Consider the following 17,398-nt stretch of genomic DNA (forward strand, 5'->3'; position numbering starts at 1 on the left):
GAAAGGCTGGCTGGGGGGGAGGGGCCTGCTGACCCTAACCCTGCCATCACTACCTCCCCCATATAGTCAGAGCGAGTCCACTCCCCTCCCACAGGCCTCGCTGGGCTCATCCCTTCACCCCTGGAGCCAGGAAATGAGGTTTGTTCCAGTTTTCCCAAACAGCTCGGGGGCTCTGCCCCTCAGGGTCTAGCAGGGTCCCTGGAATTTTTTTAATGGAGCAGGTGCCGGTTTTCTAAAGCGATCGCGTGACAGACTGAGAAATGGTGCCGAACATAGGGCCTCGCTTCCCTCGGCCAGCTCTCTCCCTGAGCGGCAGGAGCCTTGGGTGGACGATGCTATAACCAGCCAGTAGCTGTCTGCCGGCAGCCTGTCCTGCAGAAGTCGCCCAGGTTAGGGCTTTAAACTGGGAGTGGCACAAGGGCATGGAGATTGAGCGGTGAGTTTTGGGTGCCTGAGGCAAGGGGTAGTGGTGTCATATCCCATGCTGTGAAATCAGTTGGGGCCTCAGTCCAGGTCACAAGGCCAAGCACTGATTGCACAGGGGGACTCTGTTCAGCTCTGGAGCTGATCCTGCCAAGTCAGACTGGAGGCAGGTAGTGGGGCAGTTGATCAGGGTCTCAGGAACAGCTGTTGACCTCAACGGAGAGTCAGAACCTGCAAGGTTGAGTCTCTCTTTCCTCCCTGCCCCCCCGTGCATTCTGCAGTGAGTGTCAAAGCCCTTCCCCCAACCAGACACCACACCTGTGCTTTCACGCCCGTTTAATGATGCTCATGGGGACACGCTCAGTTACACACATCAACTCAAAGCCTCTGCCCGATCCTGCCAGTTCCAGGCCCAAGTTAAGTGGGAGCTAAGCCGTCCCCCACCCATCTCATCCTGTCTTTGCAGAATGCCCGGCTTCGGGAACTCTCATTCCAGCTCCGGGCAGCAGTCTCGCTCCAGCGGGTAAACCATGAAGATGACGTCCTGCCAGGGCGGCAGCGAGGGATGATCTGGTCTGACAACCTCAAAGCCCAAGTAGCTGAATGCTCGCAACAGGGCTCCTGGGGGACAGAAGAGGAAGGGTCACCATTATTAAAACCAGCGGTTCTGACCTCCACTTGGGATCCTTAACCCCAATGCTCGCGTTCCTCTAGAGATACTAGACACTGAGGTTACAGTGGGATGAGGGCAGAAAGGATGGGGCGCTACAGGAAGTAGTTCTAATGCATAAAGTCGGGCAGTCAACTTCCATTGAAAAACCCTGGCTGCGTGGTTGAAGTCAGACCAGGGCCTTAGTCTTTCAATTGTAAAAGTCAAATAGCTTCTCTTACCTACAAATATTGTAGTAATGGCTCAAAATACTGCAGTCCCTATTATAACAGAGTATGGCAAAATAGTGTTCTTTGTTTTAAAATGCGGGTTCCCACTGGACATGCACTGTCTGTTCTTACATACAGAAAAGTCAGGAGAAAGATGGCTCCTTTGACTGCTGGTCTCTGTGCATTCCACATTCAGGGTACATAATAGCCATTACTGGACAAGCTGTATGCTGGACAGAGAGCAGCCTCTGCTCCCGTTAACAGAAGTCACTAAGCCACGGGGTCTCAAACTGGGGGTCAGGACCCCTCAGGGGGTCACAAGGTTATTTCATGGGGGGTCGCGAGCTGTCAACCTCCACCCCAAACCCCGCTTTGCCTCCAGCATTTATAATGGTGTTAAATATATAAAAAAGTGTTTTTAATTTATAAGGGGGGTTGCACTCAGAGGCCTGCTATGGGAAAGGGGTCACCCGTACAAAAGTTCGAGAACCACTGCCCTAAGCTAGCAAGAAAAAAAAAAGATTCCAGTAGAAACTCGGTCACTGTACATTAAGTATCAAAAACATAGCAGAAGCAACTTGCACTTGTCTGTACATGAAAGGCGATCACTCTCCGGGTCAGGGTTCGCCAGCCCGGAGGGCCCCTTACCGCGATCCCTGCGAGCCGGCTGGAAGTTCACAAACACGAGGTTCACGGCGGTCTGTTCCTCCACGTATTCCAGCGTCGCAGTCAGGCTAGAAAGGAACACACTCCTGTGTTCGAACAAGCTGAGAAATAACCCCGGGGGGGGAGTTTCAAAGGAGTGAGGTGCTCCTCTCCCATTAAAATCCAGGGGGAGGTGGGGAGGCTGTGAAAATTCTAGCCCCTCGCTATGGATTTGATTGATACGGGATGGGTTGGTCTAGTTCTGTAGGACTGTGATTTGGTGGCACTTGGGAATTAAAACACAACCACAAGCGGCAGCTGTATAAAACCCAGTTTGGTCAGCTGGAAAGAGACAAACATCAGAGGAGTTTCAAGCTTCTAGGACATTTCCAAGACTGAAGAGGACCTAGGAGTTGGATTCATTTAAGGGGGGCTCATTTAGAAGTTGGCACAACTGTTATGGCTAAGAAGAGTTACACGGGTCACTCAGCCAGCCCTTCCCCTGGCTTAGGCAGCTTGAAGGCACAGCCCCAGTGAGCACACAATGGGGAGTGGAGGGTCAGCAGTAATTATCTATGACCTTGGACACTGCAGGGGGGGGGGGGGGGGAGCTGCTGCCGTTTTCCTGCCAGCCACCTAATGTCACAAGGTTGGGGGTGATTTACAGCTGCAGAAAGATGGTCAAGGGATAACTATAACGTGGTTCAGGAGACATAGGCCCTGGGATCCTGGATGTCTTAAATATCCCAGCGCTTAGAAAGAAGTGACCCCTAGATGGAATAAAGGACCAGCCAGCAGCATGCACCAGAGGGGCTAACCCTGTGCTGCCCTGAGGGCAGCACTGAATGCTTCCAGGCTCTTCGGTGGGTTTGCAGATGAAACTGGAGTTACCCTAGATCGCAAGTGTCTCGGGGAAGCAGGGTCCAAAGCAGGAGGGTTGGGGCTGCTTTTCCCTGTGGCCTCCAGACAAAGGAAGCGGGAAATCCCCTCTCTCATCCTGGGCCAGGCTCCTTACCTTTCGCGGTTGTTTTGATCCAGGGCGCCGCGGGGCGTGTCCAGGAAAAGCTTGCCGTCGGTCAGGAATCCGTGCCAGTGAGCGGAGCTGTGGGGACCGAGTTGGAAATGGAAGTCCAGCTGGACGGGGAGACCAGGGAGCAGAAGGTCGCCAGCAAACACTGTCAGGTTCCCAGCCTGCAAGGAAGCAGCGAAGCCCCCGTTACCAGGCGCGCTGACTGGCTGAGAGCCAACACCTGTTAACGCTGGGGTCTGCCAAGGGGATCTCGCTCTACACCCAGATCCTACTGAATGGGAACTCCCAGCCCGAAGCCCTGCCCATGTGCTCCAGGCGCCGGGGAGCCTAGACTAGGATCTAACCAAGAAGCCCTGGGATTTACAGGCAGGAAGCCAGCATCACACAAGGCAACTTCCTCCCTACACCATTTCCCACCTGAAGAATCTGAAACCGTTTCTTGTTCACAGGGCAAACGTTAATGATTGCTGCCCCTCCAGTTCCCCTGGGCCCATCACCCTCCTCTCTAGGCATAAACGGGCCACCCCAATCCTTCTCTGAAGACGTCCACACAGTGTGCCGCGGCGGTCAAAAAAGCAAACAGGATGTTAGGAATCATTCAAAGAGGGATAGAGAATAAGATGGAAAATATCTTCTTGCCCTTATATAAATCCATGGTACCCCCACATCTTGAATTCTGCGTACAGATGTGGTCTCCTCATCTCAGAAAAGATATACTGGCATTAGAAAAGGTTCAGAGAAGGGCAACTAAAATGATTAGGGGTTTAGAATGGGTCCCATATGAGGAGAGATTAAAGAGGCTAGGACTTTTCAGCTTGGAAAAGAGGAGACTAAGGGGGGATATGACAGAGGTATATAAAATCATGAGTGGTGTGGAGAAAGTGAATAAGGAAAAGTTATTTACTTGTTCCCATAATAGAAGAACTAGGGGCCACCAAATAAAATTAATGGGCAGCGGGTTTAAAACAAATAAAAGGATGTTCTTCTTCACACAGCGCACAGTCAACCTGTGGAACTCCTTGCCTGAGGAGGTTGTGAAGGCTAGGCCTATAACAGGGTTTAAAAGAGAACTGGATAAATTCATGAAGGTTAAGTCCATTAATGGCTATTAGCCAGGATGGGTAAGGAATGGTGTCCCTAGCCTCTGTTTGTCAGAGGGTGGAGATGGATGGCAGGAGAGAGATCACGTGATCATTAGCTGTTAGGTTCACCCCCTCTGGGGCATCTGGCACTGGCCATTGTCGGTAGACAGGATACCGGGCTGGATGGACCTTTGGTCTGACCCAGTCTGGCCGTTCTTATGTTCTCATCTCCTTAGACACAATCAGTAGCTACGGAACGATCCCCTGAATTCACCCTTGACTCAGCCAGGCGGCCGGAGGTTTCCTACCTTGTACAACTCTTTCAGGTCCCCCTGGTTAGCCCCTCTGCTGGCTGGGCCGCCTCCCAAGGACTCAGGAACATTGGAGGCAGTAGCGAGGTCTGAGGGTCAGGCTCTCGCGCTCAGTCATGGTGATACTGGGAGGACCAGAGAACAAGAGAGAGAAGGACAGCAGGGATGAAATCCTGGCCCATTTGCAAGTCAAGGGGAGTTTTGGCCTTGACTTCAATGGGGGCCAAGATTTCATCCCAGGTCTGTAACAAATTGCTCCTACGAGGGAACATCCATTATAAATGCCTCAGTTCCTGATCCCTTATCATGCCAAACAGTCTTTTACTCTGTAAATTAGCCGCAGTGAAGGCAGATGCTACCACCCGCATTGTTACAAGCATCAGACTCTGGCACCAAGCATGCGGCCTGCTTTAAAGGACAGTTGACTGATTGGTGTTGCCTCGGAGAGCCGTAGGCCCTGAGGAATCAAATCAACACAGCTGGAGAAGGTATTTTGATGCTAAATACTGTAAATGATTCCCAGCTTGACTTGACCTGCAGGAAACAGCCCAGAGGGGCCAATCTTTTCCACGAGGCCAGTTTAACCGGTGGACAGACTGTCCTGTTCATCGCCTTTCTGTTGGGAACTAACTCTGGCTTGCAGTTAGGAGCTTTATTAACAAATGCAAAACACCCCCATTAAGAGTAAAATCTGTGACTACTGAATAGTATGTCGTGTGTGTGTGGAGGGGTGTTTCACCCTCCCCACTTCAACCATATACAGAGACATTTGGGGGGGCTGATTTCAGAAGATGCTGAGCCCCCCTCCTTCTGAAAACCAGGCCTTTCTAAGGGGTCCGAAATTGGGCTCCTAAAATCACCAGTTGCTTTTGAAAACCCGATGGTTGATTTGTGGTGTGGTCACGCACCGGGACCCAGTTGTGCTAGGGGCTGTACAAATACAGAACAAAAGCCAGTCCCTGCCCCACAGAGCTTATAATGCAGTAAAATCTTGGCCTTAAGACCTCGGATATACACCCCCTGTTGGTTTTTTGAAGGATGAATCATTCTCAAAGCTCCGAAGACAACGCTCAACAAGTTACAGGCTGGCCCCCGGCTCTGGAAAATGGGGACTTCTCCCCTTTCCAGACATTTTTACCAACATAAGCCCCTTTGGGTTTGATTTTTTTTCCCCCAGTGCCAAACAGAAGGAAAGCGAGAGTCCCCTGTTAATCTTCGATAGAGGGGGTGGAAAAAGCCACTCACCTCCCGTGGGAAGGCACCATCCTCCGCCTGTAGATGAGGCGATAGCGGTAGTAGTAATAGTAATACGCAAAGGGGGAGCAGATGGGGTATAAGTAGTTCCGTTTCCTCCCTCTCTCAGTATAAGAAAGGGAAAACAGATAGGTGTGGTCCCGGAGCAGCGACGTTTCTTCAGGCAGTGCCTACCCGTGGCAAAGTGAGCCCCTGAGCCCCAGGGCCCCAGTTCAAGTAGCCAAGTGCTTTATGACCCAGCCATTGTGACATTCCCCCATGGGGAGGGCATCATTGTGACATGCCCGGCCAGGCCGCACACCCCAGGGCCACACCTAGGTTATTTCCTCCTGGGCATAAGTGTGGGATGTTGCCAGTGTATGGCCAGCCTTCCAATACCCTGATCTAAGGGGGACAGAGCTGTAGTTTGGGGGGGGGGTGTCCCTCAGTCCCTGGCATCCATCATGTTCCCTCTTAATTCCCCAAACTGCAGGGTCCATATTGATTTAAACGATGGAGATTATGATGGTTGGGGGCCTCTCTAAACCCTGGCTCCCACTGTGGGGTCTCTGTGTAGCCCCCACCCTGCTAGGCCCTAGGGTGGGTCCTTTTCTCTCTGCAGCACTGTGCCAACAGGGCACATCCCCTTGGGTTTGGGGAGTCAAAGACTCAGATAGTTTGAGGCCAGATGGGACCACCAGCTCATCCTATCTGACCACCCGGCTCGCACAGGCCCCACATACTAAACCCAACGCCCCAAATGAGACCAAAGTATATCAGTCCACGAGAGCCTACACTGGTCTCTGCCACCAGTGCCCGAGGCCCCCGCCATGGCAGGGAATTGATGCTGTGAGAAATACCCAGATCATCCCAGCAAGTGATAATCCCACACCAGAAAGAATGGCAAAAACCCACCTCACTCCCGCCAAGCTCCCTACCCATCTCAGCTGGGAGGCAGATTCCTTCCTGGCCCCACCTCTGGTGATCAGTTAGGCCCTGAGCGTGTGAGCAAGAAGCGCCAGCCAGGCACCTATGAGAGATGCTTGGTGCCCCCTCAGAGCACAGCCCATCTCCAGCAGTGGCCATCCCTGATGCTTAAGAGGAAGGAGATTAAAACAACCTAACCAACCCTCAGAATACACGGGGGCAGCAAATCCCTTCCTGACCCCTGCTGGTGGCCAGCTGAAACCCTGAAGCATGAGCTGTAGAAACATAGGCGATAAACCGGAAGTGAGCCCCAGAGCTGCTGAGCCCTGCCTCCCCCACCACCACAAGCAACTCCATCATACAACTGCACTCATATATTTGTCCAGGGGGCTTCTAGCAATTGGGGGACCCCCCTTTTGAACATGGAAATGGGGACACCTGAGAATAAGTGGCCACAGTTCAGTGATGGGGGTGAGTGGGCACAGACGTGAGCACAGGGGCCATGGGAATTTCTGTGACCATGGCCATGAGGGCTCCTGGGAATTAGATGGCAGTCCCATGACCATAGGCACAGGGGCTCCTGGGAATTGCCCCCCGCACCTACTGGGCACCCTTCCAATGCTTGGAACCCCACTGATGCTTTGGGGGGCACAAACCATGGACAGTGGGTGGGTCCCAAAGGGGGGAAAGCATGGGGATCCCTAGAATGAGTTGGTGGGTCCCTGAAGGGCACTGGGAGAGAGTTGGGGGGAGCAGCGGGAAGGAGACTCGGAGGAAGTAAGGCAGTGGTGGGGGGAAGAGGTTCTTGAGGGGACCAGCAGGGGAAGGGTTCCCTTAGAGGAGCAGGGATTTCGGGGAGGGAGTCTCTAGCTAAGATGGGGATGGGGGGATGAGGCCTGGAAAGTAGGGGTAGAATGGGGATATTAGGGGATGGGGGGGTCCCTGTGGGAGGCAGGGGAGTGTGGTTATAGTGGGGGGTTAGGAGGATGGGGTTCCCTGGAGGCACAGAGTTGGAGATACAGTAGGGGGTTAAGGGGTTCCTGGGGAAGCAGGGAAATGGGTTACAGTGGGAGGTTAGGGTATGGGGGCTCCTAGGGGGCAGGGAAGTGGAGGTACAATGTGTTAGGAGGATGAGGGTCCCTGTGGGAGCAGACAGGCAGAGGTATAGCAGGAGGGGGGTGGGGATCCCTGAGGGGAGCAGGCAGGCGGGGGTACAGTGGGAGTTAGGGGGTTCCTGGTGTACAGGGGGTGGGAGTACAACAAAAGGGGAAGGGGATCCCTGAGGGTAGCAGAAAGGTGGGGGTACAGTGAGGGTTAGGGGATGGGAGGTTCCTGGTGTACATGTGGTGGGGATACAGTGAGGGGAGGGGGTCCCAGTGGGGGGGGCAGGTGGGTGGGAGTTCAGTGGGGGAGGGGATCCCGGTGGGGGGCAGGTAGGTGGGGATTCAGTGGGGGTTCTGGTGGGGGTTCAGTGGGAGAGGGTTCAATGGGGGAGGGGTCCCGGTGGGGGGGCAGGTAAGTGGAGGTTCAAGGGGGGAGGGGGTCCCAGTGGGGGGGGGCAGGTAGGTGGGGGTTCAGGGGGGGAGGGGGTCCCAGTGCGGGGCAGGTAGGTGGGGGTTCAGTGGGGGAGGGGGTCCCGGTGGGGGGGCAGGTAGGTGGAGGTTCAGGGGGGGAGGGGGTCCCAGTGGGGGGGCAGGTAGGTGGAGGTTCAGGGGGGAAGGGGGTACCAGTGGGGGGGCAGGTGGGTGGGAGTTCAGTGGGGGAGGGGATCCCGGTGGGGGGCAGGTAGGTGGGGGTTCAGTGGAGGAGAGGGTCCCGGTGGGGGGGCAGGTAAGTGGAGGTTCAGGGGGGTGGGGGTCCCAGTGGGGGGGCAGGTAAGTGGAGGTTTGGGGGGGAGGGGGTCCCAGTGGGGGGGCAGGTAGGTGGGAGTTCAGGGGGGGACGGGGTCCCGGTGGGGGTTCAATGGGGGAGGGTTCAATGGGGGAGGGGATCCCGGTGGGGAGCAGGTAAGTGAAGGTTCAGGGGGGTGGGGGTCCCAGTGGGGGGGCAGGTAAGTGGAGGTTCAGGGGGGAGGGGGTCCCGGTGGGGGGGGCAGGTAAGTGGAGGTTCAGGGGGATGGGGGTCCCAGTGGGGGGGCAGGTAAGTGGAGGTTCAGTGGGGGAGGGGGTCCCGGTGTGGGGGCAGGTAAAGTGGAGGTTCAGGGGGGTGGGGGTCCCAGTGGGGGGGCAGGTAAGTGGAGGTTCAGGGGGGTGGGGGTCCCAGTGGGGTGGCAGTTAAGTGGAGGTTCAGGTGGGGAGGGGGTCCCAGTGGGGGGGCAGGTAGGTGGGGTTCAGTGGGGGAGGGGGTCCCAGTGGGGGGGCAGGTGGGTGGGAGTTCAGTGGGGGAGGGGGTCCCAGTGGGGGGGCAGGTGGGTGGGAGTTCAGGGGGGGAGGGGTTCCCGGTGGGGGTTCAGTGGGGGAGGGGTTCCCGGTGGGGGGCAGGTGGGTGGGGGTTCAGGGGGGGAGGGGGTCCCGGTGGGGGTTCAGTGGGGGAGGGGTTCCCGGTGGGGGGCAGTTAAGTGGAGGTTCAGTGGGGGAGGGGGTCCCGGTGGGGGGGCAGGTGGGTCGGGGTTCAGTGGGGGAGGGGTTCCCGGTGGGGGTTCAGTGGGGGAGGGGTTCCCGGTGGGGGGCAGTTAAGTGGAGGTTCAGTGGGGGAGGGGGTCCCGGTGGGGGGCAGGTGGGTGGGGGTTCAGGGGGGGAGGGGGTCCCGGTGGGGGGGCAGTGGGGGAGGGTTCCATGGGGGAGGGGGTCTCTCGGGCAGTGCTGGGGGGCAGCAGGGGTCGGTCTATAAGGCGGGAACGAGGCGCTGCGGGGGGAGGAGGCGCGTCAGGCGCGCTGCGGGCAGCCCCGGCTCGGGGTCCTTCCTCCGGGCCGGCGCGGCCGGGGCCTTTCCCCTGGGCGGTCGCAGGCGGCCCCGGCGGAGGATGCTGAGGCTGGGAGCGGGGCGGGGCTGCGGCCTCCTGCTGCGGGGGCTCGCGGGGGAGCGGCGGGGGGCGCCGAGCCGGGGGCTGGGCCTGTCGCTCAGCCGGGTGAGGGGCCGGGCTGGGGGGGCGCGCCCGGGCTGGTCTCTCGGGGGGGGGGGGGAGGGGGTGTCAAGCCCCGGGCTGGTCTCTCGGGGGGGGGGGGAGGGGGTGTCAAGCCCCGGGCTGGTCTCTCGGGGGGGGGGGGGAAGGGGGTGTCAAGCCCCGGGCTGGTCTCTCGGGGGGGGGGGGAGGGGGTGTCAAGCCCCGGGCTGGTCTCTCGGGGGGGGGGGGGGGAGGGGGTGTCAAGCCCCGGGCTGGTCTCTCGGGGGGGGGGGGGAGGGGGTGTCAAGCCCCGGGCTGGTCTCTCGGGGGGGGGGGGGAGGGGGTGTCAAGCCCCGGGCTGGTCTCTCGGGGGGGGGGGGGAGGGGGTGTCAAGCCCCGGGCTGGTCTCTCGGGGGGGGGGGGGAGGGGGTGTCAAGCCCCGGGCTGGTCTCTCGGGGGGGGGGGGGAGGGGGTGTCAAGCCCCGGGCTGGTCTCTCGGGGGGGGGGGGGAGGGGGTGTCAAGCCCCGGGCTGGTCTCTCGGGGGGGGGGGGGAGGGGGTGTCAAGCCCCGGGCTGGTCTCTCGGGGGGGGGGGGGAGGGGGTGTCAAGCCCCGGGCTGGTCTCTCGGGGGGGGGGGAGGGGTTGTCAAGCCCCGGGCTGGTCTCTCGGGGGGGGGGGAGGGGTTGTCAAGCCCCGGGCTGGTCTCTCGGGGGGGGGGAGGGGGTGTCAAGCCCCGGGCTGGTCTCTCGGGGGGGGAGGGGGTCAAGCCCCGGGCTGGTCTCTCCGGGGCTGGTCTTTCCCGGCCCGGGGGCGGGTATTTGCGGGCGGTCACTGCCCAGGCTGATCGGTTTCTCTGGGCAGGGCACAGTGGTGGTGGAGCGCTGGTGGAAGGTCCCGCTGAGTAAAGAAGGGTCCCCGCCTCGCCTGCACCCCAGGAGGCACCGCGTCTACAGGCTGGTGGAAGACACCAAGAACCAGCCCAAGGGGGAGCTGGAGGTGATCCTCACTCAGTCCGTGAACAGTAGGTTCCCATTGGGGGCATTTGCTTTCCAGACTGAAGAGCTGAGGTGGTGCTGGGTATCGGTCGTAGGAGTCTGTATTTCTTTCCTGATTTTCACCGATCTGTTATGAGCTCAGTGTTATCTAATGGTTAGAGCAGAGATGTGAACCAGGACTCCGTTCCCAGCTCTGCCTCTATGTCCCTAGCAGTAAAATGGGGAGATCACTGCACTACAAAGCAGAAGGGATTGTTGGGTGTGGGGTTTTACCTGTTAAAACAGAGTGGTTTTGGAGTTTAGGAATAAAGGAATTATAGAAGTAATTAGTATTGTGCTGGTGCTAAAGCCTGCCCTCAGATCTCAGGCCCAGACCCAGAAGTTCTAACTCCCAGTCCTCTGCTTTAACCACTACACAAGAGCAACCACTCAACTTGATGTCCTTTGGTTTTATTTGTAAATGCTATTAGTTATTTTTAGATATTGTTGTTCAGAGCTTTTCCTTCGCCATAATAACCTAACTCCAATTATGAGTGTGTACACACATACATGCTCATATGTTCTGAATATGAAGCATGGTATAATGAAGCAGCTGATAGTCCCCATACAGCGCTCAGTCATCTCTCATGCCTCTGTCAAAACATTTCTGCTTTTTAGGCCCTGTTTTCCAAACTCTCTTTGAAATGCCATTTCCTTTTCCTGTGTTCGAAGTGCTCTGGCATCCTTCTTGGGAGCCATGTGCTGTGTAACTATAAAAGCTCTCTAATGATCTGTGTGCTGGGTTAGCCAGAGATGTCATATTGTGCCCCATGTGCCTCATTCACAGATTTGGGAAGCCGTGGTGATGTTGTCTCAGTGAAGAAATCTCTGGCTCGTAACAAGCTCCTCCTCGAGGGACTCGCAGTTTACGCCTCTCCAGAGAACAAAAAAATGTTTGAGGAGGAAATGAAAGTGAGTTGGAGGAGGGAATTGCCTTTCCAGCCCACATCATGCTCTCTGCTGTCCTAATATGCAGAATTCTGCCATGAGCAATTTGAGATTCTCACTGGATTCAGCGGGAGCAGCATGCAATCTCCCAAAAGCTAGGATTTGGCTCACACAGTTAACCTGTGATTTTGTTGGGGGAAATATACCAAGCCCTGAAAGTTTAGTGTCTTCAGCAAAACATCTAGGTAGTGCAGCCTCAGAATGAAACTGCTGCTCACTTGGGGCTTTGTGATTATTATTTTTATCCTATGTGAGATTTGCAATCAGGAGATTGTAAACCAAGAGAGTAATTTTGTTTTGTTTTTAAATGAGTTGATTAAACTTTTTTTAGTAAATTGTGTGTGTGCGCGCATGTGCACACATTACTGGGATTTGAATTGCTGATTGTTTTATTAGAAATAGACTGCTGAAATCTTGCTAGCAATGTTAAAGCTGTATTAAAGCTGAGTAAAGTCAATTGTTTCTATATCCCCTATAAAATGAATGGTGTGTAAAATGCCTTTCAGTTAATATAACCTTGCTAATGACCAGGAGACCCATTATGAATTGCAAAGTAACAGGTAATTTAACAAATTCAACTTTTTAAAAAGACATCCCCCTAGTACAATAGGCTGCTGGTCCATGATCGGGGCTCCTAGGGATTACCGGTAATTCACAATCAAGGATTCTGCATTGCCAAAAGTCCCTTCTTCACCTGCTTTGACAAGTGCTGTCTAATTTCAATGATGTAACACTGAATACACTGGTAAATCTACCATACAAAGCCAAAAAGGAGCACTGCTATTAAAGCTTTGTTGCAAAGTGGGGTGAGAACTGGGGCTTTTGACAATTGCTGGATTTGCTGGCTAGTGAAATGGGAATTAATGAGTTGTGACTCAATTTTATAGCACACCGGAGACGTCCTATCCCAAAATACCCAGAATGGGGACATGGCTGACACTAAGGCATTTTGAATTGAGAGCCCCAAAAGTAACCCCAAATCTTGGACTATGCAGAGATAAACTGGGGGACATTGTTAACTGTGTGTTCGTCTCACTTTTCCCCCCAATCTTATTTCTCATAGCTGCGTGCTGAAGGGAAGCTGGAGAGACTTCAAACCCAGAGTGGTGAAAAGGTGAGTAAAAGGTTGTTGAGGGGGGTGGGAAGACCTATGAATGTTCGTGAAACAGCGGTGCAATTCCAGTGAAATGTGGGGAGAATCCCACCCAACAAAACTGAAACTCCTGGCGTGTTAATCTGATTAGTGATATCCCCACATAGAAAGACACCATTCCAGGGACGTTTGTTCATATAGCTTTTTCCTCCTAAAAAGAAAAGAAAAATACATAGACTGTGAGCCTGCAGGGGGAAAGAGCTTGTCTTTATCTAAACTTCCATTCCATACCTGTGGCATTCTCTAAATGAGTGATACTATCATCCCTTTAAAGGGAGAGTGAGGTAGCTAAGTTCAGTCCAGTTTTGAATCGGAGTTATAATGAAGCCTCAGTCAACCAGTGGTATCCATCTCTTCACATGATCTTGGCAAGAGAGTTTACCAGACCTGTTCTGCATCAGTGACACTGAAACATCTCTACCCCGGGCTAGCTCGTCGAACAAAGCCATTCAGTCAGTGCTGGCTTCATGACGCTGGACAATGAAGAGCTGTTCATTCCATGAATCTTTGTAGTGTGGGTGACAACTGGGTAAACTCCCACCCTCCACCCCCCCGTCCTGCTAGTGTGACTTAATCCTGACCTTCTGGGACCCTCCTGCAGCCGTGAGTGGGGAGTTCATTCTCCGTGGGCCATGCAGTCTTGGGTTCTGTTACTGCAGTAGCTTCGTGATGCAGACACCTGTCCGCTAGAAATTAAACTGAGACCCGGCCATTCCTTACACTCATCTGTCATCCTCCTGCCCTTCCCTAGACCGTCCAGTTCCTGAGGACCTGCCATCTGGAGGTGGGGATGAAGAACAACGTGAAGTGGGAGTTGAACAACGAGATCGTCGCCCGCCACTTCCTGAAAAACGTTCGTGGTCTGACTGTGATTCAGGCTTGCGTGCGGACTGAGGGTGGGGGGAGGTGGCTAATTTAGCTCCGCCCCTGGGATGCTGAGAGTGTTAATCCCAGACAGCAAAGCTGGCTCGCTGTAGGTTGGGATTCAGTGAGCGGCTTGAGTGGAGGCTCGTGAATTTATCATAACAGGCTAATCGGGATAGACCAGAAATCTAGGGTGAGGCCAAGGCCTCCGCGTTCTCGCTAGACGGCTCTTGGCTGGGGTTAGGATTTACAAGGCCGAGCCAGTCCTAGTGTTAAGCCGGAGGACATCTGCGGGAGCCTGTCTACTCCCTGCAGGTCCCTGCCATCTCCAGGCCTCCCAACTCACCAACACTCGGGCATCTATTGCAGCAGATCCTCCCTGTCCAGCCCTCCTGTTTCCAGGCTTCCCCCGCCTGCACTAGGAGCCCCCCTTTACCCTCCCCAGCAGACAGTCACATCAATCAGTCACCTGGCCCCCTGTTCCCAGCTGGGGCTGGTGAGCCACTTCCAAACACCTGTTCTTAAAGGGGCCGCGCAGGACTAGCTGGCCCCCGACCCCTGCTGCCCTTATAGCGGCAGACCGCCTTGTTGAACACCCACAGGCCACCGTTTGTGGTTAGACTAGAGGGACAGCTGCTGGCGTTGGGTTGGAATGAACACCCTGGGGCTAAGTCGTGGTGCTGGTTCTTTCAGCTTAATGTCTTCGTGGCGCCGCATGCGTTGAAGCTGCCCGAGGAGCCCATCACGAGATGGGGCGAATACTGGTGTGAAGTGACGGTAAGTGCACGTGTCTTTGGAAAGGGGGCAGCTGCTTTTGTTTGAAGGTCACTTAGCTACAAACAGCTCCACCTTCCTAGTCCCTACCCTCCCTGTCAGCTTTCACATTGTGTTTGGAAGACGGCAAGGGCTGCTGGCTAGAGCCAGGGAAATGGGAATCGGGACACAAATTCTGATCTCAGCTCTGGCCACCGGCTCGCTGGTGTCTTTGGGCAAGTCACTTCCCTGTTCAGTGCCTCAGTTTCCCCCTCTGTGACATGGGGAAAATACTTGTCTGCCTCTTGGGTGGCGGGGTGGCTTTGTTGCCGACCGAGCCTGCTTTGAGATCCTCAGGCACGATGTTACTGCTGCATCCCACATCTGCACCACCTGACACACTCCAGAGTGCTTTAGAAACTAGATACCCACGGAAACGCAACCCCCTCTGGGGGGGCGGAGTACCAGCTGAGTAGACAGCCCCTCTGCAAGGCAGGGGGCAGGAGAACTTTGGCCAAGCCGCAGCCAAACCCCTACTCTCGTGAGATGTGCCGGCATGCCCACAGTAGAGAGGAGGCAGGTTTTTAAGATCTCTCCCACCCACCCAGGAGGCGCTTTGTAAAACACAGGGTCCAAGGCAGAAGAGATTTTTCGCCTGCTGCATTTCTACTCATCTTTTTTCCTTCCTGCCCACTTTGGGGAGGAGAGCCAGCTCTGAGACGTGCAGGACGAGTGCCGAATTGGTGTCATTTACAGCTGTTCCAATTTGCATCGCCTCCTGCTTAATTTGCTATATTGAATTCCCGATGGTGTGTGCGTACGTGCTACATTTCCATGTTGGTTACTGCAGCTCAGCAAGCTACGGGCCTGTAATGTACCAGTATCTTCTCTACATGATGTAACCCCAAAAGAATAGGGAACAGAATGGCCCAACGCTGAGAGGGAGAGAGAGACCAGGGAGAAAGGAGCTGATGTCGCAAGCCGAGATTTGAAATGGAACTGGGGGGATACAGGAGATTTCAGAGGGGAGCGGCAGAGGTGAAGGCCCTGGTACCAACCGTGCAGGAACAGAAGACCTGGGGGGCGAGGGGGGAGTCAGAGGCACAGTTTGTCAGGTCAGCTGTAGCAAGCCCACGAAGGGTTTTAAAGGTGAGATCACTCGTTCAGCTAGATTTGAAGCAACTCTAAACGTCTTCCCCTCTCCGCGAGGCATTGGTGAACCTATGTCTGGGCGTGCTCTCTGACCTCAGGCCTAGGGAGTGTTTCCTGCCTGAGAAACCCTTAGCCAGCGACCAACAGAAACAACCTGCTGTGGAGGGCTCCGCAGGGGCCCAGCCACTTTCTAGCCCTTTGCATTCAGTTAACCTGGAAGCACGGGGCCGGCTCATTCTCTGGGGCCCTAACCTGTGTCTCCGTCCTGGGCTTATGTGTTGCAGGTGAATGGGTTGGACACCGTCAGGGTGCCGATGTCTGTGGTGAACTTCATGAGGCCAAAGACCAAGCGCTACAAATACTGGCTGGCCCAGCAGGCGGCAAAGGCGGCATCGGAGGAGTAAAGGCCCCTCTGCTCTGTCCTGGGGAGTTCTCCTCGGAAGGTTGGACTGTTGGGGGAATCCCCCTGCTGTGGAACCTGGACCCTTCACCCTACCAGCTGAGAAGGGCAGCCAGGCCCCAGCTGGCCCCTCTCTGCTGGGAGCAGTTAGCAAGCTTCATTTAAACTCTGTGGTGTTTGGGGGAGATTCTTGTTGCAACCACAAAGGGACCCTCCATCCCTCCCAGGTGGGGCTCTCTGCACAGGACCAGGAAAGCACCCAACGTGCAGTACGTTGCTGCCAGTCAAAGCAGGACACCAGAACACTCACAGCTACTAATAAAAGGCTCCTGTGTCCAAGCCACTGGCAGTGTGAATCGGCTGTGTCTTGCTGCTGGCGGGTTCGGTCAGACAACACCTCGGAATTGGGGCAGCTGGAGGCCAAATGCCCTATGGGGAGCGGAGGGGAGAGCACGGGGAGAAGCAGCCACCAGTGACTCACCTGATCAGTAGAAAAGCACCAAATGGTCTGTTCCCAGATGTGCAGCCTGATGCCCGATAGTGCTGGTGCTGATTCCAGTCCAGCCGGATGGGGGGAGAGGAAATGGAAGATGGAGTGTCCCCTACAGGAAGTTACCTTATTGCAGGAACGAGACTCTCAGCTCCCTTTCGCCACCCTCCCTGCTGCAGGCATCCCAACAGAAGGAGGGAGGGACACACCCACACCCGGCACCCTTCCCCTCTGCCCCCTGCAGCTACTTCATGGGTGAATGGGGCTAATACCCCAGAGCCAAAGAACCACTGTGTTGCTCGTTGTCAGCTGCTCTCACGGTGGCAGAGCAGGGCTTTAATGCAGCAGCTACAGTGCTGGAAGCAGGGAAACCAAAGATTCAGTCCTGCCAACCCTTCCTTGGGGCGTAGCCCAGTCAGGGTCCTCTGTGCCAAAGCTCCTTTCTGCTAGTTGCCCTCAGGGCAGCGTGGGCAGAGACTTAAATGCCCTGCCTCTAGTGTGACTGGGGGACCCCAGCTGGTTTGGTCCCTGATCAAAGGGGCAGGGGAAGGGAATTTCCATGTGGGGACTGCTTCCTCTAGTGGCCCACACCCCCCATCTTCAGCTTCTGACACCATGTCTGCCAGGGCTGAGCCCGTTCCAGGGGCCAGTTGCAAACCCATCCAAAGCAACATGATCCCACCAGGGCATCCTCCCCTATTCCCTGTAGCCCCCTTGCTGGGCTAGTCTGAGTCCTCGTTGCTGGCTGGAGCCTACCAGAGCTACCTCGTGCCCCTGTTCGGGGTTCCCTGCTCTTACTGAGGGGGTTAAATCCATCCCTGCGCCAGCTCTCTGCCTCCAGGAGAGGCTGGTCACATGCAGTTCCACCTCTGAGGGAGAGAGGCAGGTTCTAAAGCTGAAGGTGCTGGTCAAAATCCCGTGAAGCCCGAGTTTAAAAGACCCAATAGCGTGTGCAAAGTCCTCGGGATGGACAGTCAGCCTGGGCCCTTCCCCGGGAGCCATGCTCCGGGGCGCTGGGAGGATGCAGTGTC

General features: G+C 55.7%; 2 protein-coding genes across 2 annotated transcripts; one reads left to right on the top strand and one right to left on the bottom strand.

The window, feature by feature from the left end:
- Positions 1 to 744: 744 nt before the first annotated feature.
- Positions 745 to 5,118, bottom strand: OAZ3 (ornithine decarboxylase antizyme 3). The gene is given in 5 exon segments (XM_054011071.1): positions 745 to 1,044; positions 1,951 to 2,036; positions 2,963 to 3,138; positions 4,368 to 4,433; positions 4,435 to 5,118. Coding segments are annotated over 5 exon segments (633 nt in total). The 5' UTR covers positions 4,606 to 5,118; the 3' UTR covers positions 745 to 910.
- Positions 5,119 to 9,487: 4,369 nt separating this feature from the next.
- Positions 9,488 to 16,220, top strand: MRPL9 (mitochondrial ribosomal protein L9). The gene is made up of 7 exons (XM_054011208.1): positions 9,488 to 9,597; positions 10,435 to 10,594; positions 11,395 to 11,519; positions 12,619 to 12,669; positions 13,460 to 13,561; positions 14,266 to 14,349; positions 15,762 to 16,220. The coding sequence occupies exons 1-7, from the start codon at positions 9,493 to 9,495 to the stop codon at positions 15,879 to 15,881; spliced, it is 747 nt and encodes a 248-aa protein (XP_053867183.1). The 5' UTR covers positions 9,488 to 9,492; the 3' UTR covers positions 15,882 to 16,220.
- Positions 16,221 to 17,398: the final 1,178 nt, after the last annotated feature.

This window comes from Malaclemys terrapin, chromosome 21 (assembly GCF_027887155.1).
Source record: "Malaclemys terrapin pileata isolate rMalTer1 chromosome 21, rMalTer1.hap1, whole genome shotgun sequence".
Lineage (NCBI taxonomy): Eukaryota > Metazoa > Chordata > Testudines > Emydidae > Malaclemys > Malaclemys terrapin.